General features: G+C 49.4%; 12 protein-coding genes across 12 annotated transcripts; 7 read left to right on the forward strand and 5 right to left on the reverse strand.

The window, feature by feature from the left end:
• Nucleotides 1-227: 227 nt before the first annotated feature.
• BBBOND_0200700 (UDP-3-O-[3-hydroxymyristoyl] N-acetylglucosamine deacetylase) lies at nucleotides 228-676 on the forward strand (the record flags this gene model as incomplete). The annotated part of the gene is made up of 3 exons (XM_012911645.1): nucleotides 228-304; nucleotides 363-402; nucleotides 548-676. 3 exons carry the CDS (start codon nucleotides 228-230, stop codon nucleotides 674-676), a joined length of 246 nt encoding a protein of 81 aa, XP_012767099.1.
• Nucleotides 677-789: 113 nt separating this feature from the next.
• BBBOND_0200710 (hypothetical protein) lies at nucleotides 790-5749 on the reverse strand (the record flags this gene model as incomplete). Its single annotated transcript, XM_012911646.1, has 2 exons — nucleotides 790-921; nucleotides 1034-5749. 2 exons carry the CDS (start codon nucleotides 5747-5749, stop codon nucleotides 790-792), a joined length of 4848 nt encoding a protein of 1615 aa, XP_012767100.1.
• Nucleotides 5750-8452: 2703 nt separating this feature from the next.
• On the reverse strand, nucleotides 8453-9415 carry BBBOND_0200720 (hypothetical protein; the record flags this gene model as incomplete). Its single annotated transcript, XM_012911647.1, has 1 exon — nucleotides 8453-9415. The coding sequence occupies one exon, from the start codon at nucleotides 9413-9415 to the stop codon at nucleotides 8453-8455; it is 963 nt and encodes a 320-aa protein (XP_012767101.1).
• Nucleotides 9416-10703: 1288 nt separating this feature from the next.
• BBBOND_0200730 (hypothetical protein) lies at nucleotides 10704-10952 on the forward strand (the record flags this gene model as incomplete). Its single annotated transcript, XM_012911648.1, has 1 exon — nucleotides 10704-10952. One exon carries the CDS (start codon nucleotides 10704-10706, stop codon nucleotides 10950-10952), a length of 249 nt encoding a protein of 82 aa, XP_012767102.1.
• An 865-nt stretch (nucleotides 10953-11817) lies between these two features.
• On the forward strand, nucleotides 11818-12579 carry BBBOND_0200740 (hypothetical protein; the record flags this gene model as incomplete). Its single annotated transcript, XM_012911649.1, has 1 exon — nucleotides 11818-12579. One exon carries the CDS (start codon nucleotides 11818-11820, stop codon nucleotides 12577-12579), a length of 762 nt encoding a protein of 253 aa, XP_012767103.1.
• Nucleotides 12580-13536: 957 nt separating this feature from the next.
• On the forward strand, nucleotides 13537-13788 carry BBBOND_0200750 (hypothetical protein; the record flags this gene model as incomplete). The annotated part of the gene is made up of 1 exon (XM_012911650.1): nucleotides 13537-13788. The coding sequence occupies one exon, from the start codon at nucleotides 13537-13539 to the stop codon at nucleotides 13786-13788; it is 252 nt and encodes an 83-aa protein (XP_012767104.1).
• A 627-nt stretch (nucleotides 13789-14415) lies between these two features.
• Nucleotides 14416-14739, forward strand: BBBOND_0200760 (hypothetical protein; the record flags this gene model as incomplete). Its single annotated transcript, XM_012911651.1, has 1 exon — nucleotides 14416-14739. The coding sequence occupies one exon, from the start codon at nucleotides 14416-14418 to the stop codon at nucleotides 14737-14739; it is 324 nt and encodes a 107-aa protein (XP_012767105.1).
• Nucleotides 14740-15294: 555 nt separating this feature from the next.
• Nucleotides 15295-15930, reverse strand: BBBOND_0200770 (ribosomal protein L6e, putative; the record flags this gene model as incomplete). The annotated part of the gene is made up of 1 exon (XM_012911652.1): nucleotides 15295-15930. One exon carries the CDS (start codon nucleotides 15928-15930, stop codon nucleotides 15295-15297), a length of 636 nt encoding a protein of 211 aa, XP_012767106.1.
• A 1176-nt stretch (nucleotides 15931-17106) lies between these two features.
• On the forward strand, nucleotides 17107-18240 carry BBBOND_0200780 (GST/eEF1-gamma domain containg protein,putative; the record flags this gene model as incomplete). Its single annotated transcript, XM_012911653.1, has 1 exon — nucleotides 17107-18240. One exon carries the CDS (start codon nucleotides 17107-17109, stop codon nucleotides 18238-18240), a length of 1134 nt encoding a protein of 377 aa, XP_012767107.1.
• Nucleotides 18241-18811: 571 nt separating this feature from the next.
• BBBOND_0200790 (sPRT domain containg protein) lies at nucleotides 18812-19487 on the reverse strand (the record flags this gene model as incomplete). The annotated part of the gene is made up of 3 exons (XM_012911654.1): nucleotides 18812-19054; nucleotides 19091-19168; nucleotides 19206-19487. The coding sequence occupies 3 exons, from the start codon at nucleotides 19485-19487 to the stop codon at nucleotides 18812-18814; spliced, it is 603 nt and encodes a 200-aa protein (XP_012767108.1).
• A 238-nt stretch (nucleotides 19488-19725) lies between these two features.
• Nucleotides 19726-20540, forward strand: BBBOND_0200800 (RING-H2 finger protein ATL5; the record flags this gene model as incomplete). Its single annotated transcript, XM_012911655.1, has 4 exons — nucleotides 19726-19908; nucleotides 19951-20046; nucleotides 20083-20334; nucleotides 20379-20540. The coding sequence occupies 4 exons, from the start codon at nucleotides 19726-19728 to the stop codon at nucleotides 20538-20540; spliced, it is 693 nt and encodes a 230-aa protein (XP_012767109.1).
• Nucleotides 20541-20570: 30 nt separating this feature from the next.
• BBBOND_0200810 (hypothetical protein, conserved) lies at nucleotides 20571-22299 on the reverse strand (the record flags this gene model as incomplete). The annotated part of the gene is made up of 7 exons (XM_012911656.1): nucleotides 20571-20875; nucleotides 20913-21082; nucleotides 21118-21403; nucleotides 21444-21755; nucleotides 21776-21837; nucleotides 21872-22012; nucleotides 22073-22299. 7 exons carry the CDS (start codon nucleotides 22297-22299, stop codon nucleotides 20571-20573), a joined length of 1503 nt encoding a protein of 500 aa, XP_012767110.1.
• Between the last annotated feature and the right edge of the window lie 173 nt (nucleotides 22300-22472).

The following is a 22472-nucleotide window of genomic DNA, read 5'->3' on the forward strand; positions in this document are numbered from 1 at the left end:
CAAGAGTGTAAACAATAAACATATTAACAACGCTTTGTGGCTCAGCCACGAACTGCTACGCAAGCAAACGTGATGACATTCATAAGCGGCGTTGCCAACGTTGAACGGTCTGTGATGATTGAGGCCGACTGCTTACTTGGCACCGGTTGACCTGCATGTCACTGCTAGGATACCGTTCACATGCGTTGATTAGGTCATATTTCCGTTATGATAGCTACGTAGCCGTAATGTGTCTGGCTATTCTCGGGACGACGGGCACCTGGCTGATGTTGAAGCTGATGGGAGCTCAGTTGCCTTGGCTGAGGTGCGTGGTATGAGAGTGGGTTGGTGAGTGCGTTGCTAGGTGATTGACATGTCTGCAGGTTGAGGGGACTGGGAGCGGCAGTGGTAGTGTTGCAGTTGGTGAGTGCGTTGCTTGAGTGATTGATGTTCGCATGTTGAGGGGACTGGGAGGGGAGCGGGAAGATGTCTTATTCGTTTCTGCAGTGTAGGTGTGGCACAAGTTGCACGGAGCGTGACTGTTATTGCTGTTCTTGGTCCTGTATAGGATGCACTCGAGATAGATGTTTTCGATGTATCGAGTTCTCCTATAAGCGTAAGAGTGGACATTTGCAATGCCATCCTGAAGGATGTAAAGATTGTAAAACCCGCACGTGTGATTGTTATTGTGGTCTAGAAAGACGCTATAACCCCAGTTCCTTTCCTTCCACCAGTCAACACACTATTTCTCCTTCTCTCGGCCACTCCTCCACCTCCCATGCTCAGCAGTCAGTCGTCAGTCAACATACTTCAGCCAGCCACGCTGAGTCTTCCTCCTCCCCCTCCCCCGCCCCTTACATCATCGCCGCCGTCGCCCTCATCATCCTCGTCATCTGCGTCATGAGCTACTTCCGCATCCGGCCCTTCCACAGGGTGCGGTATCTACTGCGCAGCTGATCACAATAACCTAACTGGCAACTGACATCTAATGTTATAGACAAAGTAATGATTGCGTTGATGACCAATCACATGAGCAGTGAGGTGACCACCTTACCCCCCTTCTCCCGAAGTCATCGCCGCCGCAGCTGGGAGTGAGGATGGAGGAAAGGGTAGTGCCAGTTTGTTGAATTTTAGGCAAATCACTTTCCCCGAATCCCATCCTGACTCTGCTCTTGTGGCACAGGTTGCACGGGTCGAAGGGGTGAGTCTCGAAGTCTGAGTCCCAGCCGTCAGTCAGGAAGGAATGGAGAGGGGATGGCGTCTTGATGTCACTGCCGTACTTACAATCCTGCCAACCACCACTTAGTTTGTCCCTCTCACACTGCGACTTGAGGAACTCCAACTGGTGGCAGCAGGCGTAGACGTAGTCACACAGCTGGCAGAGGAGACAGGCGGGGTCGGAGGAGTAACGAAGCCGACTATATTCATATTTGAAGTCGAAGGTAGAAAACGCTTTGAAATCATTGTTATGCTTTATCTTGTAGATAACGGTGGCTGCGTAGAGGCACGCCTCGGTCAGTTTGGCGGTGACCATGGAGGCGGTCAACTGGTCGGGATCCCCGGTGACCTCCAACGCATCTGAGAGCTCGGAGGCATCTTTGTTAATGTCCATCAAAATGCTCTTGAAATGCTCGCCAATCACCCTAATAAATCCATATTGACTCAACCCGACGAACCAGTGGAGCATTTCCCGGACGGTTTTGGGCGGCGGCAGATGGTCGGTGACTGGGACTGGGGAGGGGGGTGGGTTGATTATATCAGTGGAGGAAGTGGAAGTGGAAACGGACCAAGGGTTAAGACATTCATCTCTGCCGAATGGAGTAATAACACGTTCATCTGCCTCCCTTGGAGAGTCACGCGGCATCCCGGGATCGTCGTACCCCTCAAGTCCGATACGTTCTGGCGCAAAGTCCAGATTGAAATTAGTGTTAGGCAAACCGGAGAAGCCTTTGTCGTCTGAAGGCTTCAACTCGTATTTAAGGATATCGGCCGTGTTGGCATAAGGGTCATCTAGGTCCACGTCGTTAATACTGCGATCTTCGTAATGAAATGTTTGGATGGAAAAATCAATATTAGGATCCTCTACACGGGGTGCAGGGGCACTAGAAATGTCAAACTGTGAATCCTTGAACGCACGTATGCGATCAGCGTCTACTTGTGCAGCCTGCATTAATTCTTTTTGTTTGTCGTTTATGTGTTCTGATTCTTGTTTAAGCGCTAACAGTTTACGTTCACGTTGTGCATTTTGCGAATCTTGTTTCAGCTCCTCATTTTGAAAATTTAGGAGATCCTGCTCTTGGCGCTTAATTGTGAAACTATCCTCTAGTTCTTGTCCTTCCAGATGGTGTATGTCTCCGGCGTCTAGCGGAATGGCAGTCGGAATCTGGGATATGTCCACTTGCCCGTTAGTACCAACAACCGGGTGACCGGCTACACCAGCCATTGTTTTCATGATATTGTCGTTAAATGTAACGGCTGATGCGTATTCTACCGAAGCATCATCATCATCATCATCATCATCATCATCATCATCATCATCATCATCATCATCATCATCTCCATAAGGTTTCGAGGTTGGTGGAAAACGTGACGTGCGAGGATCTTGTCTGAAAGCAGAAATAATGTTGCCTGTGAGTTCTGGTATCGCCAACGTCGCTACGTTACTATCTCCGACAATTTGAGTTGTCTGAAGTTCACTTGGGGTACCGGTTAAAGATAACATTTTCTCAATAGTTTGGTCGTCAACCTTTGCTATGAATGGGTATTTCGATGGAATGTAGTACTGGTGTCCAGAATATTCGGGAAGCGCAATAGGTGGCAACAGAGAACGTTGCTTAGGGTTAGGAATAACCTGAACTTTAGGTTTCTGTGGTATGCTCAACTCAATGTTATGCACGCCTGGGAACGGCGTCATAGGTATTACACTTCCACTCATGGATAAATCAAGTGCAGTCACTGAATTGTCATGAGGATGGCTGGTGGGGGAATATGATTCAATGGGTTCACTCGGAGAAGGAAACGGCTTGTGGATTGTATGCGCTGGTGAGTGTGGATGTATCAATTTAGGATGCGGAACGGGGCGCCCTTTAAAATCTAATGTTGGTGTATGCCGCACAGGTTCCATTTGGGATTCTGTTGCATCCCTTTGGTGTCCCCTAGGATAGTGTTTGGATACGGAAACATGCGGGAGAGTATTTGCTATAGGCGCAGGAAGGATGTCGTCTAATGTTACGGTGACTGGCAATTTCGTCACAGCGTGGTCGTGTTTCGCAGTTAGATTCTTGGTTTTTATTGGTTCGAATACCGATAGGTCCGAGTCAACTAACGCCGATTGTATGTAGTCGGTGGTGACACTTTGTGGAATGGCTTCACTTCCACCAATTGATATGTTCTTAAACGCAGGATCAAGCTGAGTGGGAACAGCGGGGTCGTGTTCTGTATACTGACGCGGGGAGACCACCGAATCACCTATAATTAGAGGGGGTGACAGCAATGGTGCTAATCTGTGATCCGGAACAGGCTTTACAATAAAATCCACAGCCTGGGACACAGATGGAGGCACATTTGGCAACTTATGCTGTGTAATCGCATAGCCTACGGGTGTTGCATTAAAGGCGGAAAAGTTTGCGCGCATAGAGCCAGGGAGGCCTTTGGAGTCAGCGGTCGGCATTCCAGTGAATACGTTGTCACGCAGATTGTTGCCGTACATGTCATGATATGTTTTGTAGATATTTTCAAATCTACTTGAATATTGGTGCCTCGGGTCGGCGTCAGGGTGCACAACGCTACCGTCAAGAGGTTCCGGGAATGTCACAGGATACGCCTGGACAGCATTTTCACCATCTACATAGGGCAGAGCATCCTGATACTGTTGAAGTCGATTATAACGTTTCAGGAGATTGTCTTTATGTTTACGGTTCACTTCTTCTTCAGCTTGCTTTTGTTGTTCATAATTCTGTAGTCGTATCTCCCTGGCTTTCGCCCTATCTAGCACATCTTGAGGTGGGGAATACTTGCCAAACTTAACACTAGTTGACTGCTGACCATTCCTGCCAGCACTTGTGACAGAAGACGTATCAGCGTTAACATCTCTCTGACCGTCTCGACCACTTCGTTGACCAGAGTCCACAGAAGCTGCCTGGCCACCCGGGCCCGGACCACTACCGGGAACAGAGGCACCAGATGGCGAAGAGTCTGAACTTGGAGACTTTTCTGCACTTCGACCCTTACCCTGGTTCTGTGCTCCCTCCGCTTTCTTGCCCTGGTTCTGTGCTCCCTCCGCCTTCTTGCCCTGGTTTGGAGTTCCGTCGGCTTTGGTGGTCACAGGCTTTGCGGCCTCGGTTTTGGTGACTTCAGTATTTGGCCCAGTATCTGGAGCTGTCTTATTCTTCGGCACAACTTCCTTGGGGGCCTCGGGAACCTTGGCGGGCGGAGGCTCCACTTTTTTAGGCATCAGACCAGAACCTTCATCAACCAACTCTACATCTTCAGGCTCTTCTTTAGCCTCTTCATCATCATCGGGCCTTACAGTTGGACAGTGGTCACCTTCTAAAATCTTTTTCAACTTTTCCAAACCATCGTTCGCGCTCCTAAGTCCATTAATTACACCATCCCAGTCTGTAGTCAGAACCTCATGCGGATTCCCCCATTTTTTAAAGTCATACCCATGAAACGTGAATCCGTAAGGCAAAAAGTGTTGGGTGAAATAGTCAGCAAGCGCTTGGGATTGAGCTGGAACAACAGCACTGCGCCGAAATGATTTTTTATTAATCTGTTTTGAGCTACCGATAGATTTAATCTTCATCAATTGCGTTTTCACCGCCTCCAAATTTCTTTTAAACCAACTTGCCATCTTCTTTGATATATCTTGTGTTCTTAGCTTATTATATTCTCGTGCGTATCCGGTGAAGGAGTAGGCTTTCTGGTTGAACAATTTGCTAAGTGTCCCTATAAGTTTTGTGCAGTGCTCCTTTAAGTCGTCCAAATTTATGCATCTATCTTTAGTATATAGGTGGTTCCCAAAATCTCTTTCCTCAACCTTTTCAAAAATTTTACAGAAATCTTGCACCAAGCGAAGGGCGTTAGCAACGTTCGATGTTTGGGTGCCGGAAGTGGCCAATACCGTAGTGGCATATACATCGAGGAAATAGTTTTGTATATTCGTCGCTTTGTTTAAAATAGATTTCAGGTTATCGGTCATTAGACTACCCTCGGCATAACCACCCTGATAACCTTCCTTCAACTCACCTACAGCAAATCCTCCAGGAACAACACCGTAATCACCGCCCTTTTGCGTAATTAAGTACTTATCAATTTTAGTAGCACGTTTCATGAGTTGATCAGGCTGGGTAAAAATTCTAGAGAACAGTGCAATCATCCCAACTTGTTCTTTCGCCCACTTCCCGCCCCCCAGTGCTTCAAAATTTACATCCACATTGTACCTTAAAAAGTACAACGAGGAGAGTAATTTGGGAACGCAGTTGAGCAGAGCGTTGGTGACATTTTTAGCGCTTTTGTTGCCAGTGTATGAACCGTTTGGAGAAGTGCATAATTTATTATAAAATTTTGATACATGAGTAAGAAATTGGGACAACGAGATTTCAATTTGCTTATGATCAACACTGCTGTATCTATCCTTGAGAAACTTGTCTAGTCTATGGGCCACCAGGCCTTGCATACCTTTTCCGTGCTTGTCACTATGCAACCACTCCAAAAACTCCAAGCACTCCTTAAGGGTGTTGAAAGTAGGAACGCTACTTTGAGCCGCCATCCTATCCACTTCCAGTCACCCACTAATCCACTCTTACAAAACACCACGGCCAGCTTCCAGGACTATGTGAACTGGGAAACACAAGAGTTAGCACACCTTTAATCCACCCTTACAAAACTCCACGTTCAGCCTCCAGGACTATGTGAACTGGGAAACACTTGAGTGATCACACCTCTAAGGTGACACCGCTTAATACAGCATGGCAGACAACTAAGTGTGCTGGGTGGAAAGGCTGTGAAGTGATAAGCAAAGCGACAACGATACGCATAATACTAATACAATGACAGACCTAAACCATTTTCCAAAATCCATGAACCATCACACGAATCCTACAGACATACCACTCACTTGAGGAGAGAAGGCGACGAGCCAAGGCAGCCATACTGGAGTGAGAGGGGGAAGGAAGGTGGAAATGCAGTATTACACATGAGGTAAGAGGTGGAAGTAGAGAGATAGGGATGGATGTTTCTAAACGCTAGGTGAGGTTATAGGTTGTTGCTGTCAGGTGGACGGGGTGTGCCAGGCAGTGCCGTCGTATTGGTGGCGATCAATATCAAAGTGGTGATTAAATGTACAATTACTGTGATGAGTAGCATACAGGCAACTATGAGATCAAACGTAGAGATACCAAATTTGTTGTGCGAGCGGATGAAAAGCATGTCGAAGTGACCGAGGCAAAAACACAACACACCAACTCTGTTAATCCTTCCCAATTAGTCAATACTGATTCAATAGCATATATCGATATCATTCGTCAGCTTTGTGGGTACCCGCCAATACAAGAAAATTATGAAACATTTATTAATACGATTAGACAAGCAGTGTACTCTCGGTCTACAAGGTTGTTCTTTAAATGAGATAATTTAAATTGTTGAAGTTAATTAATGACTGCTACGCAAAACGGTCATTTGCGGCCGAAACAATCGCGGACCCTGTGGAAAGGCCGGATGCGAAAGATGGTCATGATGCAAACGGCTAGTACGATGAGAAAAATAATGCAAGGGATGACGATGGTGACGACTATGTCTTCGCGCCCACAATAATCACACTCACAAGTGTTTTTACATACTATCCTACAGTTATCAGGGTTACATTTCAGTTCTCTTACCGCGGAGTCGCTAACTAATAATGCAGGACATTGGGAGCACGTATCGCCCTGACATAATTCACAACACACGAAACAGCACCGACAGGTAGATATATTACATCCATTACGACAACTGCACTGATCACCCATATTCCTCTCTCTACCTCCCCCTCAACCTATAAACCATGAATGACGTACCTCATCCTCGGACACCCACCGTCTCCCATCGGCGCTCAACCAACCGGGCGACCGCCATCTATAGCACCGCCTGTTACATCGCAACGATGCAAATATCCCCCAAAACATATAACAGAGTCAACGCATGTTGATACTATCCTGGCCATGGCATGCAGGTCAACGGGCACCAGCTGGGCAGTCAACGGCATCCATTAGACAGTATGACGTAGGAAGTGCCCATTATAATTGTTTTCACATTTGTGTTTTAATGAGTGACCGAGTGATCCACATTGCTCAGTTAATACGTTAGTCATTTGCCCTGTTGCCATCAGTGTCACGTAACCACGCCAGCCACTGGCCATCACGTGGGAGACGCAGCGGCATCCATTGCCTAGAGATGCACATGTTATTACCATACCAACCACTGATCTAACAGACGATGCAAAAGTTCACCTAGCACTGCACTTGTCAGCTGCCTACGTTGGTCGATCTTCACCCAGCGCAGCATTACACTGGCAAGGTTGGATGGCATAGACATGTCTCACAAGTAATGCATAACTAAACATCCCAGACTGACTCATCTCTTAAGTGGGTTGTACGAGCCATGTTATGCCTGGAAGCAGTCAGGCTTTTCTCACATCACGGTGCCATAGATTCTGCGGTAACACAACTAACCACTAGTGCTGTAATGCGATCCATCACAAGGCAAGTAATGACTAGATGAATGAGGTAATGATTATTAAATAACAAGTTGACCAATAGGGTGCTCGTCGAAGTAGTCGACATCTTTGTAGAGTGATAGCATTTTGCGGCCTTCAGTGAGTAAGACCTTGACGTCGATGCGGTGAGAGGCCTTGGTGTGCGGCCTTGTCGAGCTTGGACAGGGTTCTGTATTCTAGTGCGTCACATTTCACGCTGGGACTGCCGTCGACCGGCGCTTCATAGATCATGCCAGTTACACGATTCATCAAACCTACATCCGTATGATCCACCTCATGAACAGTAGCGTCATGTTTGATTTTCTGCGCTAGATATTAACACGTACACTATGCAGATTGGATGCGATAAAGATTGAGTTTATAAGTGATACGTGCTGAGGTTAGTGCGCCATGCACAAATGTGGGCTGCATTTCTGTAGATATCAAGCTACAAATCTAGTTCCAAACTGCACTGATCCGTCATTCACCAGAGCTGCAAGGAAGTCGGCAGCGTGATTTAAAGTGAGGCCATACATACAACGTCTGGTAAACCAAGATAAATGGATTCGATGTAGTAACAATCAGGCGGCAAATTGCGCTATGAAAACAATAATATACAATTTAAGGAGCGTGCTCCATAATTCTATGAGCACTATTGCGCATTAAAATTGTATACATAAATACGGCCATCACCAGATTTCAAGATGACAAATAACTGGTGAGTAGTCGTAAGACTGCCACTCACTGCTCAGCGGATACCTGCTTTTTCTTCTGCTTTTTTTGGCGGGCTTTCTTGGAAACCTTCTTGGCAGCTTTCTTGGCGGCTTTTACAGCACTTGCCACTTTTGCAGCTTTTGCGATTTGTACAGGCTTTTCAACATCAACTTCAGGTTTCACAGGCTCAACGGATGGTTCAGCCGTTACTGAACATGCCTTAGTACAATCATAGAAGGCCCAAAATCCGGAGAGATCGTAGAATGTTAGCAACTCTTTCCACACAATTGCCACAGCCGATGCAACATATACAGCGCTGGTGTTGTGGAGGCACTCTGAATCTTTGAAACCTAAAGCACTTAATACTTTTGCTGAAACATTCTTTTTATTACGCAAACCTGGCCAGCTATAATCATCATCGAAGCACGCATTTTCCAAAGAACGTATGCCTGCCCATATCATGGGCGCAATACCCACGAAGACAGCCGCACAATCCTCCGGCTTCTTTGAACACGATGCCTCCCACGTCGCTTCCGAACCATAAGCGGACTCATACTTGTCAGCGGTTGTTATTTTTTCCAAAAACTTCTCAAAGCCATTTATAGCCGTACCTAATTTTTGCGCAATAGTTTGTGCACTAAGAGGCGTCTCCTTTACAACGTTCATATAATTACATTTGTCGACACCACCGAATAGTTTTTGCAAAAAGGTGGCCTTTTTGTTAATAGGTTTGTTGAATTTCGCCAGCATATGGCCTACAGACAATTGTTTCTTAAGCTCCGGTTGCTTGAGGAACTCTTTAGAAACGAGTTTAACTTTCTCGAGAGCTGGCACCTCCGTGTACCCAACAGGCTTGTCTACGAGAAAGTCGTAAAGGGCAGCGCCCATGGCAGCTAAGTTGTTTTCGGCGTCTGTTCCCTTGAGGGCTAACAGCCAGTCAATGCCCTCCTTGAGGTTGCGAGGAGCATCAGTCAACGAATTGTACACCATTTTGTAACGATGCGTTTGTTGAGGCGACTGCTATTGGTGTATGAAATGTTGTATCTATTTATGCTCTGAGCCCTTAAAGAGCTGTCTTAGAAAAGACACATAAGGGCCCTCGACATCTAAAACACACCAATAACGCACATATTAAGCGCATGCTACACGTACAATGGTCACGCGGTAACGCAGCAATGGCATATCCGCATTTCGCAGCTCGCTTAGTATCATTGTGGCATGCAGCATCCTAAACGCATGTCATCGCAGTATATAAGTTCTATACGACAAGGGAACATAGTGGCGTATGATTCGTATTATGTCTGTATTGGCGCACCAGAACCTGACGTACGACAGGATGTAACAAGCAGATTAAAGGGTGTTCTCCTTCCAGTGGCCGCCACGTCGGAAAATACCCCTGTATCACGTGTTGCGTCGCCCAATTAGTGTGCCAGTTTGCATCCTTGAGCCACCGAACTGATTAAAATTATGCTACTGACTCACGTTAGAGATAGCTCGCTGCCCTACCTGGGGTGGCGCTCCTAAGACACCACCGATGATCGCTTATGGAGCTTCATACACCGCTGTGAACATGCTTATTACATCGCAACTTGCCACAATTATGTATACACAACAACTAAAAGCGTCAAGTTGCGTTGGGTGTTATGTCGGCCAAAGGGTTAGGTTTTATGCGACGTGAGCTGTCCGCGTTGGTGGGGGAAGGTGGAGTGTAAGCTTAACACCACGCCTGGGAGTGCGTAAGCTTGTTGGTACGGGCGAGATGGCTTTCTACTGTCCAGCACCGTACATGCTATTCCCGCCCAATAGCTTCACAGGCCTCCGTGGGCGGTGTTGTCGAGGACAGAAAATTTCAACTTGTCTTTGGTAGCGCACATGACCGACCATTTGTCCACTCCAAAGATAAGCAGCAAACTCATAGGGCAATGTGAGCCACTGCTCCAGACGCGGTTACAAAGTAACTCCAACGCACGTCGCAGTTTGCGGACCAATTACTCAGGTGGCTGTCAAAGCTCATCGCAATTATACTGAACCGAGTGCGGGTTGCGTCGTGATGATCATCCGATATGTTGCGTATCTATTGTGATTAGGAACGCCGCCATTTGGGAAGTTGCTTTGGTATCATTGGGTAGAGTTGGCAACACTTGGTGCAACATACGATACAGCCAGCGGTGTAGATGGATCTGTTATGACGAAAGTGATCAAACATAGGTATCATGCTACCGGAACAGGCATAACGAAGTGTATATCAGGCTATGTAAGTGCTATAACGTACGGCACCATGTTTATAAATTTGTTGAAGGCGTTTGTCTACATCTCCTATAATGGACCGCTTGACACCATGGAGGCAGCTGTTAAGGAAGGCAATGCTGAAGCGTTGAGGAAATCAATGATGCACATTTTTGTGGCAAGCACATTTCTCAGCCTTGTCTGTTATTGTGCCCTGTTTTCACACGCAACGGATAGGGTGTCGAGTGAACAGAAACGTTTGAAAAAAAGAGAAAAGGAAAGAGTGAGCAGTACAAGATGAGAAATGGAAGCAAAAATTAAACGATCTCCGAAGGAACGACGCCTTCGCTTGACTAATCGCCAGAGCATCAAAGTATGAGACGAAACGTTTTAAGTGTACAAGCTAACATTATTGAACATACCAGCAAACTTGTCCCTAAACCCCGCATATTGTTGCGATACAGATACACACGACGCCATTCAAATACACAGCTTAGTCTCAACTAATAGCACTTTGGGTTACTCAGCAATAACCCGTCACGGACGGGCATATAAGTGCTTGCAAGTAATGTGGATACATGTATAGCTAAGTTCAGTTAACGCTCCGAGAAGCGTTCAAAAAAGCTTGCTGCGACTACTTAGAGCATAACTAATTATACTAATTGCTGAAGACAGCGCGAGGAGTGTTTGCATTCCTCGTCATGACTGGTGTGTTGATGACGAGCAGGTCACGCAGGACGCCGCAGGCTTTGTAAGCCGCTCCTAGCGATTCATCGGCAGAGTTAGAATGTATACACATCGTTATAATTTGTATATACATCCGTTGTGTTCACATATCTCATCTTTGCCGAAATATTGTCTACCCGATGACTCGCGTTATGCGTGCCGCATGTCACGGTGATTGCCTACAACGGGACGTTATACGGCAACTTTATAAACTTCCTGCCTCAACCATTTATCTGTTCAGCGTGTAGGCGGGATTTCTACTTTAGAAATAGACAGGTACACATCAGAAGGCAACGACACCGTTGTGCCTGTTAACCCTTAAACCGCAGCTGGAGTTAAGGCTGCCGGCTCCATAAGGGGCTGTATGCGAATTGGTTCGTAAATAGGCCAAAGTACATACATGTGCATATCAATCGCATAAATTGACGAATCTTATCAAGATGGTGTACAATTCGTTGACCAAAGCTCCTCGCAACCTCAAGGAGGGCATTGACTGGTTGATAGCCCTGAGGGGAACTGAGGCTGACGACAACTTGACGGCATTGGCTGAGGCGATTCACAACTTTCTCGTAGACAAGCCCGTTGGCAAGATGAAGGTGCCGGCTCTCGAGAAAGTAAAGCGTATTTCTAAAACGTTCCTACGGAATCCGGATCTGGGGAATCTGTGGCCTATAAACGAGATAGAGGCGAGATTCGAAGCTCCTTTGAGTAAGCATCCCTGCATAATTGCCAAGCTTCTTGGACTCGTCGACTACAGCGATTATAACAACGCCGTGCAGGGCAAGCGTCTCACCGCTAAAACCATCGCAGAAAGGTTAGGTAATGCTGTGAATGGGTGTGAAAAGTTTCTGGAAAATGTAAAAATACCCGAGCAGTATAAGTCTGCGTACAGCTCAAAAGCGACGTGGGCTAAGTCGTGCTCGAAAAAGCCGGAAGCTTGCGCTGTCCTATTCGTGGGGATTGCGCCAATGTTATACGCGGGCCTACGTTCTCTGCGCAAGGCGAGTTATACTGCAACCCGGAGAAATGCGCCGTTTACTGCGCATGATAACATGGGTAAAATATTGAAAGCCCTGGGCTACGTTGAGCCGGATTGCTTCACTGACATGAATGCGTCAAACGTATCCCTGGCGTTGAAAGGTTTGAATGCTCGGGCGTATACCATACTCTACGACCTCGCTGGATTCTGGGCTTTTTATTAAGTAGGGATTTCGGGTGCTGTAAAAGCGGACCAATGACAGTGAGTTGCCCGGCGTCCCTGTGAATGGTAATACAAATTGCCATGGAATCATTCTAATTTTTCAATGTAGTTATCGTCAATAGAAACGTGCGCCCGTTATGCACAATATTGATGTTGTCAAATGAAGGCAAACACGGTTATGACCTCTTCAATATGACCCCTGACACAATTAGGCGGGTTTTGTTTCAGCGTCACACCTTCATCTTCGTATTGCCAATAGGAGTGGTGTAGACGTCGGATATTTTAAAATGTTGTACATACGTTAAAGCCTCCTCAGACGGAAGAGCTATTAGCGCCGCCTTGGCGAAAATCTGTCACCCAAATGCAGTGCATTATTGATGGCCAGGCGTGTTAACGCCTGTACTGAAGATAACTTGAGAATTCAATTTCTTATCGTAGTCACATTAAAGAGCAGACCTCATACTGCGCTGTCACACACGCGAACAATGTGCTCTGTATTGTGTTACATTGCTCAGTTGTATTTATTGCGAATCCTTTTCTCCACGCCCTATAAGGTTACAGTGGGCGTAAGTTTCAGCATCAATAGTTTGACATCAAATATGTCCGGCAATCAACGCCATCAGCGTGCAGGGAGTTCGATTCTAGCATGAGAGATCATCGACCCATGTCATTCGTAGCATCTACAGACTCTAGATCAAGAGGACATGGTAAATGTCACGGTAGCGCCTGTTCAACAGTTGACAGACACAACGATAAAATGTAGAGCACTTGATAAAATACAGCCTAGAAATAGTTATGTCGAAAATGAGGGATGAGTTACGACTGACGATGCGATATTCGTTGGTCAGAATCGCTTCAGGCTCTGAAGCAGCCATAATGCCGAAGCATTTGTCGAGAAACCATCTCCACGAGTCAAACTGTCGAAGGTAAGACTTAAAGTGATGCTAGATGTCTAAACATGGAAAATAGTGATATATTGGTGAATCCATTGGCTGCTTGCTCTAACGAAGAGGTTAGTATCTCGAATGAAAACAGTATTTCGAGGAGCGTGAAGCCGAACGTTTCAAATGTGCCAAAGGCTGAAGGACGCCCATTTGCTCAGCGCTTCACAAGATGTTCGACCGGAATCACCCGTCTCATTGCAGGCGGTTGCAACAGGGAAAACCATTCGGTGAAGCGAGGCGTTGTCACTTGGATAACAAATCAGTAAAAGATTTGGGTTCACGTATTACCGACGAGCAGACGGATTAAATGCTGATTATTGCGCTATATAATGATAACGTGGCAGTTCGTCTACAATGACGCCTCGCAAATGATTGCGGGTATCGACAATCATAATGAGTTCCTATGGCCGGCCTACGGAAGGAGCACTTCGCTTCATCCTATCCATAGCCATCCGTCAGCCTAATATCGTCACGCCGCTATGTTTTCATATTAACCATATTTATCATACGAATACCGCTATCGATCTTAATACGGTAGTTTTTATCTTCTCGCGTGACGCTGAGCACTGAGCAACGAGGAGCTCAATACCTTTAGTTTCTGACACAACGTAACGTGATACCATATATTTTTGTGAAATGAATAACTCGGTTACACGTCAGAGGCACCTGACTGTACGGTAAATCCACAGTTACCCAATGTGTAATGCATCGTCGACACCGGCTTTCGTGAAGCATTTCTAATTATGCGCAAGGTTACATGGCAAATACCCACACAAAATACACACTTCCATATATCGTTCTGTACTTATATGGTTCGGTGACTGATGTATCGCATTCCCCAATTGCCGCCGCCTTCCAGGTAGGTTGTTCATCGCCGTTCAGGGTTGGTTAAAATGGCAGACGATAAGGCTGCCTTAGCGGAGGATACAAACCCGTGCAAATGTATCTTCAATATTAGATGCATCAGCAAGAACTGTGACGAATGCGATAAAGGTTTCAGCTGTCCGTGCCGATGTTGTCAAAATAATTTTACGAGAGGTCTACTGATCCTTCTTGCATTAGGTGGAGGCTTGGCGTGTATTCTGCTACTCCTAATGGCCATATGCCACATGATCGGCAGCCGGACATGGCCTTTCCACAAAATCCACGACCTCATCTATGGTCTTCCAGACATTTACGACCCCTACGTGCGCGATCCGCCTAAGGGCACGTATTAGTCGGACCACTGCACTCAGTACTTTCATATCGCAACAGCCATCATTGTAATGTAGTAAAATTTATCCCCATCGTGTTTCCACATCGCGGCTCTGGAGATACTGAACGTTGTGGCTTCCAACATACCCAAACATTCTCTGCAACAACCGCCAGCGGCATTGAACTGTCAACAAAACACATCTGTATCCATGTAACTGCGTATTGAAAGGGCATCAGATTGGTCTAAGCAAAGACATTGTCGCGAAACGGCTGACACTTTGCAAGGCAGTATTCCGGCAGGGGGTGCATAATACCACATCTACGAAAACAACCGACCACATCATCAGGCGTGTTAAGCGCGAACGAACTACACATCATCGGGTTACTGCACTACCGTGACCCATTCGGCCACCCAATCCGTTTCGACAACTTCACGATGGAGCGAGGATCACAACTGAGCGGCCCACCCATGTTGCAAACCGTACGACCACCTGGCATATACATTTACACCCACGATAAAGAAAAGCTCACTGACGCATTTAGCGCGTTTCTAAGTATTACTCCGAAAGTGTTGAAGTTCAGAACTTCAGCTTGTGCGGGTACATGCCGCTGCGGAGCGTGAACCTGGTCTTGAGGTACTGGCAGAGAATCGGCGAGTTTTTAAGGAAGGGTGCGAGCACGCCATCAACCTTGTCTTGCTTGTCCTTGATCTTCTGCTTGGTTTCCTCGGCGACCTTTTCGGCGTCGGCGTTGTCGACGAACATGGCGCCCTTGTTGCGCTTCTTGCGTTCCTTGAATTCCGCCATCCTGGTTTCCTTGGTCTTTCCGAAGGACTCGTCGGTGAGGGAAGCAACGGCCTCCTCAACGGCGGCCTGGCAACGCGAGCCTCCGACCTCTTCCATTTCGAAAATGTTGGTGGAGGTGGCGATCACGTAGCGCGGGTTGACCCTTCTGAGCGGCACACCGTTGAAAAGGAAGGGTCCGGTGACCAAGAGGAGGCCGCTCTCCTTGAATACCTTGAGGAGGATGACGCGCTTGCCCTTGTAGCTGCCGCTGAGGAGGATGAGGATGGCTCCGGGCTTGAGGGTGGGCCTGATCTTAGGCAGGCTGGCGAACTCGCGTCCGACGGTCTTCATTTCACCATCGGCGGTGAGCACCCTCTTACGGCGATTGAGGCGGATCTGCGGCCTCTGGGTCTTGGGTTGGTGCGTCATCTTGACGGGCGGCTGGATTCCTACAAGGCTATGAGCGGTATTCAGAGATGCAAACACTGTGAAGTCGGTCTACCGACTTGTTACGTGACCGCTGCGCTAATCAAATGGCAGTACCGCGGCGCTCCGGCGTGAGGTTTCGCACGGCCGTTGTGCGGCATGGCCTCGCCTACCACATTCGGCTCCTGTGTACCGTACACTGGGCTCAATCCATGCGCCAACAGCCGGAAGTAATACACAGTAGCGAATCGGCCGTCACGAGCCAGCCGATTAGCCGCGGTATGCCGTTGAGCGCGTGTCGGAATCCTGTGATCCACCCACCTTACGATATATCTGAGGAACGACGGTATTTCGTGCTCCCACGGTGCCGCTCGGAGTTAATCCAAACGCGGATAATGTTCTATGGACGTGCCCTGTGTGATTGCTGTGTGGTTTCGCGTTTTCTGCGGTCCTGTGTAGTCGATGCCCCATTCGGGCGTCGCGTGCCCCGGAGGCCGGGCGCAACGGCAGATGGCCAGCGCAGCAGCCGTATGCGCCGGATATAATATTCGAAATGTCGAGTGTTACAATTGGCGTGCCATAGTCATTTGAGAGCCGTGGACATCTAGGTGTGGCGGATATTTGTGGCCTACCAACCCGGCACACTGTTTTGCCTCGACATTAGCGACACAAATTCCGAGCTGGCATATCGCCACATTTGTATAATAGCGGTGTTATTGACATATAGTGTGCTCGCCGCCTGAATCACTTAACGAGGTGAGCTCTTCTCGGCGCCCATGTCTAGCGGCGTCCACTTTATAGGAACACGTACTGAGCACCCGTCGTCGTTCAACCTATTTGGCATCGCGTGCTTGTACAAATAGGCTATTCTCCCGGTGCGACAGCGCAACCGGTGAGGTGTGCCACTCACACCCCGTTTCCGCAATTGCGAACCAAAACCGTTGCAGACACGTTCCTATGCGAATCGCATTGGTATTTTAGACACTCGTTTCAGTTTTAACGCACGTCCGGTTATGCCCGCAAGTCGTGATATTTGTGTGGCACTCGCCGCTTCTCGGCGAGGTCGGTTTGGCCCCCCTGCGCTCACTCCACATTAAACCGCTCATTGGTTTGGCATTTCAGGTGACACACAGCTACTTAGCGCCTACGGCACCAGTCAGACAAGCTATTCTTGCGAAAATGGTAGGTTGTGCGTCAGCGGCTGCCGCCTTGACGTCGCTCACACACCTGCAGAAAGTGATCGGCGTTGACTTCAACGATCTCGGTACGAAGAATGTCCTCGCTGCCGCCCAATTTTTGGGTGTGGCCTACGACTTCCAGCTGTCCAAGGGCTCCTGCTGCAGCTCTGAGGGCAAGAAGGACGAGTTCAGCGAGGTGAAGCCCTGCGTGAGCGTTGAGCTCTGCGGCGGCCTGGGCGCTTTCTGCGGCTCCATCTCCATCTGCCGCCACATGATGGAGCAGAAGAAGAAGGGTGACTCCCCCGCTGAGTTGTTCGCACGCAGCGACGCCACCTCGTGGATGGAGTTCTTCTACGACCGCTTCGACGTCGGCAGCCGCTGCCAGGCCGTTACTCAGGTCGATGCCTCCAGCACGTCTGAGCTCGCCAAGTGCCTGAGGGCCACTGACGCGTTCCTTCTTAGCCGCACCTTCTTGGTTGGCGAGAGCCTTTCCGTCGCTGACATTGTCTGCGCCGTGACTGTGAAGCACCTGGTGTCCATCGGCAAGCTTGAGGCTGGCTACTTGAGGACTGGTCTTCGTAACTTGTCTCGTCTGATCCGCACTGTCGAGGCCAGCGACGCCTTCGTGAACTACGAGAAGAAGCTCGCGTCCCTCCAGAGCGGCAGCGCCTCCGAGAGCTCGTTCGTGTTGGACACGTGGAAGAAGACGTACAGCAACTGCAAGGGTGACCTCGAGAAGGAGGTGATGCCGTGGCTGTGGAGCAACCACGACGCCGAGAACTGGAGCTTCTACTTCATGAAGTACAACAAGCTCGACGACGAGTGCCAGTCCGACATCACCACCTCCAACATGCTTAGCGGCTTCTTGCAGCGTTTCGAGCCTGACTTCCGCCGCATCTCCTTCGGTGTCATCAACGTGATGGGCTCTGGCAACTGCTACGACATTATGGGTGTCTGGCTCATCAAGGGCACTGAGCTCCCTCCCAGCGTGACCGAGCACCCGTCGTTCGAGTTCCAGACCTTCACCAAGCTCGACGTGAACAACGAGGCCCACCGCAGGATGATCACCGACTACTTCTGCGCCGAGGACTCCATCAACGGTGTGGCCATTGCCGACGCCAAGGTCTGGAAGTGAGCCTTACCATCCCCAGATACATGCCCTAATATCACTTGCGCATCAAGGTACACGATTTCCCTGCGTATTATCATAAGTATTAGCGTGGCAGCCACTCCGTGTGGCTCTAGAGCAATTGTGGCATGTGAGGTGTTTGGGCGATGTCGGATTCCGTGTTGTATGAAATGCACGTGATTTCATACACAACATCTGTTTCAACGCTCAGACAGCATCTGGTACAACAGAAACATTGAAATACAACAATGTTGAGATTTCTACGACGCGCTGCTTTGGCGCGCCCAGGTGTCAATCGTCATCCACTTCAATAACGGTGTCGTCGCCGGAGAGGTCGATGACGACTGATGCATCTTTGAAACCAGTTTCAAGGGAATAAACTTACCAGGACCGCCCACATCAACTGTTGTGCGATTAAAAGCGCCGCTCCCAACAAGCTCATCTTGGGCTCTCAGCGATAGCGACTGCAAAGCCCGCCGAGGTCGTGGCGGTACAGGTTCGGCGATCTTGTGAAACACGCCGCCGCAAAGCACCAGGTGATCCCTCCCTGCATACTATTGGCCCCTCATTAGCTGTTTTACGACATACACCACCTTTCCCTTGGTCCTGGAGGCACGTTTCGAGCTCGTCTCAGGTAGCCGAAATACGGCGGCTGCTGCCTACAGAGCCCCTGCATGCTGTGAGTGATTTCGTATAACGGCCTCACCGAACACCTCCAGACATGCTTCCGGTGGTACTCCACTTCATCGTCGAACTCATGATAGACAGTGACGTTGAGCCCGGTGATCTCGTTCACCCTCTGCATGTGCCACAAGAACTCCTGAGCAATCTGGATACTTTATGCCGCATCTCCTACCTTGCCATGCGCTCTTACGTCTCGGTAATCTTTCGTGAGGTAGAGATGGGCATGGATCATCTCATGCAGCAACGTTTCCTGGACAGTCCATGGCAGTAATCCTAGAGACGCCTACCTTGCACTCCTTGGCTGAACGGTACTTAAGTAAGGGTTCGCTGAGCCTAATTTCGCAGTATTGCCCCCGCTTCAACCATATATACGCTCCGTCATTAGGGACTACCTTAAATCGGCAATTGCCAGCGGTCAGAGTGAGCCTTTTGCTCCAGGACACGCATACTGCCTCGAGCGTCTGGTCGAAGCATACTTCGTTGAAATGGCGAAAAGTGTCGTCAAGATCGAATAGCTCGTAGTCCTCTACGTCATCTATAGCTTCGAGATCGATTACCTCGCAACACATCGGCGTTTTTCTCTATCGCCGTTGCCGTTCCGCAGCGCGCTCCGCTGCGGGTGTGCGTGATATCGTGCGGCGTCCACCGCGACAAAGCCAGCGATTTTAGGGCGACAAGCGTTAACTGCGCGTATCTGGACTAGGCGCGCTGCACCTTTTCGCAGTATTGCCGCCACATACGGCTGAGCGATGACGACGCGGCGCCGGAAGGTCGTTCGCAGCAGGCGATCCGCCGCCGTTACCGGCGATGCTGAGAGGCCTGAAGAGTCACGGAACATCACCTGTGGTGCGTTGTGTTGCCTTCCTGGCCAATATCACGTCCGTTAATGCAGATTGCTGCCTTCTGCCTATTAGGTTTGATTCCCGTGACGCCCAGGACTTCGGCCGCATAGAAACGTGCCCGCACACATTCCATTTCACTTGCATTAAGGTGAGATCATTATGGCATGCTCTGGCCGGATAGCTATTACAGAAATGGTCTGCTCTAGAGACGACATGCCCGCAGTGCAAGGCAGTCTTCAGTCGTATCGAGCGTGTTAAGGCAGCGACGGGCGAAGTCGTCGAAACGGTATTGCACTGCATCCGTGTATAAACGTGTACGCAGATCGAATGTGAGTCACTATTCCTGTGGGACCACTCCGACGCCGAGGGCGGCAGCGACACCGGCGGTTCCCCTGACGACGCTGAGAGGTCTCAGCAATCGTCATCCAGTGGCGCCCCCGAAGGCAAAAGCAAGACTCTGCGCCTACTCGCCCCAGACCAGCTGCAGGAGGCTCGCCAGCCTAAGAGTACGTTACAGTGGTATTTTACCGTAACGGTGAACGCAGAGCGTAAGAAACCAGTCAAGATCGAAGAGGTTGGCTCAATACGTTTTAGCGCGTCACTAATAATTTTTGGCAGGCTGTCGCTTTGACCGAGCGCCATCTGAAACGCACGGCTATGAACGACGTATGCTACGCACCCCCGGCCGTGACGTACGAGGCCAAGCCAATCCCCGTGCTGCGTCGTGACAGCGAGTTCAAGCTGCAACCCGTGTACCAAGAAGACTTTATCGCTAAATAAAACCACACAAACATGTCCTGTTTTACAACCTTATATAAGTGTTATTTCACGTATGAAGTTGAGTGGCAGCGTGTGGCGCCGCCCTTCGACATCGAGCTCCAGTGCCAAAACACTGTGAGACCCACGCATGATCCCTCGGATTTGGCTTGCCTCCTTATCTGTGAACGTCACAATGACCTCTTGTCCTATATGCGAGTTCCAGTCCCTGCGGCATATAAGCGTTTTGAGCTCCTCCGGTGCCATGCGCTTGGGGTCGAGTCGTGCCACCAGCATCAGCGAGTGGGTGGCGATAGATTGCGTGTGTTCCTCCTCGTCAAGCTGCTTAAGCCGTTTCTCTACACGCAACGTCTATTTTCGCCCAACGCGGCTTACCTAGTTTCAAGAGCATCAACTTGAGCTCGTTGGGGCTGATGAAGTCGCCCTCGTCTCTGGTCTGCTCGATGACAACCTTCACTACGCCCGCCAGCCACGTGACATCGTACACCTCGAAACAGGTGTGGAACCTGATCCTTTCCGGCGGCCAGCTGTATGTGACGCAGTCGCTGCGTTTGTTTGCAATACGTGCTGGTGGACCTACCGTATGCACTCCTCCACGCGCAGCCTCCACGGAGCATCCAAAGGGTCGTCCCAGTTCAAGAGATCCCCGGCGATAGGACTGTCCTTGGGTGTGTACGTGTAGCTGTCTTCCATGTACCGGAACTCCGCAGGGTGCATTTTGTCGCCGGCGCGGCCGAGCGCCCGTCGGTAATTGAGCACCATTGCGAACTTTTCGTCATCATCACAGAGCTGGTACCTGTTGGCGTAGTAGGCCTCCCGCATGTCCAGCGGCATCGCCGCGAACTCCTCGTAGGTTAGTGACCACTCTGACACCTCATGCAACCGTTAGACTTTTGGGGACAGTACCGTCGGCGTAACTCCGTCTCAACCACCGTCGCTGCTCAGTGCGAGCCTCTCCCAAAGTGGTGATGTCATTCCTCAACATGGGCTTGCCGACCAGATGCCTTTCTAGCCTGTTGGTTGTGTCGAATCCATTGAAAAGCGACGTGTTCACTGCCAGTTTGTCCTCTTTGAGCTGTTCATAACTGGGCCAAGGTGCGATTCCCGGTCTGACGGCGTCGTACTCTGCGATGTCCGTCCTCATCCGCTCCCCGTGGTGCTGTGTCCCGGCCACGTAAATGTAGTCCCGGTAGTCCTTGCCAATCATTCGGTCAAATTCTGCGCCAGCATGTGCATACGGCTGAAATATCCATTACTTGCGATAGGAGCATCGTCCAACGGTTCCGCTTCCTCCCCCTCCCTGCACCTTTAGAGACGGTTGTATCGCCGCCTACCTCCTCATCTCGGCGTTTTTCATGTACGACTTCTGCGTCTCCGAGGCCACACATAACTCCTCAAGATCGCCCTCCGCATTCGCTTCCTTCAGCCCGGAGGCGTCAAAGAAGAGGTTTCTCGGCGCGTCGTAGTATGGGTACCTACAACGTGTTAGGTCGATGTCAAGACGCAATCGGTGACTTCGGCATCCGGCAACTTACGGCGGGTATTTGGCGGTATAGTACTCAATCTGCGGAGCGGAGTCTAGCGGATCCGCCATGATGTCATATTCCTGCGATGAATTGCGCAACAGGAGCTGCCTCGTGGTCTGCGCCGCGGCTCCGCATAGGAAGGCGTGCTTCGAGCCACGGGCGGCCGCAGCGGCATGTCCACAACATCGCGAGCTGTATGCTATAGCCGCTAGACATAACGCCGTCGAGCATCGCATCACGGCACGGGTGTGTTGAGTCCGCCTCGCTGCGATGTGTAGCTGGATTCCACAGCGGTAAGCCGCCGTAGTGCGATGAGTCACATATTAATGCCGCTCTAGCACAAAATATTTACATAATCACATGTTTCATGGCGCGGAATCCGACCTTCCATCATAGATGGGGACCTCTG

The sequence above is a fragment of the Babesia bigemina genome (assembly GCF_000981445.1).
Source record: "Babesia bigemina genome assembly Bbig001, chromosome : II".
Lineage (NCBI taxonomy): Eukaryota > Apicomplexa > Aconoidasida > Piroplasmida > Babesiidae > Babesia > Babesia bigemina.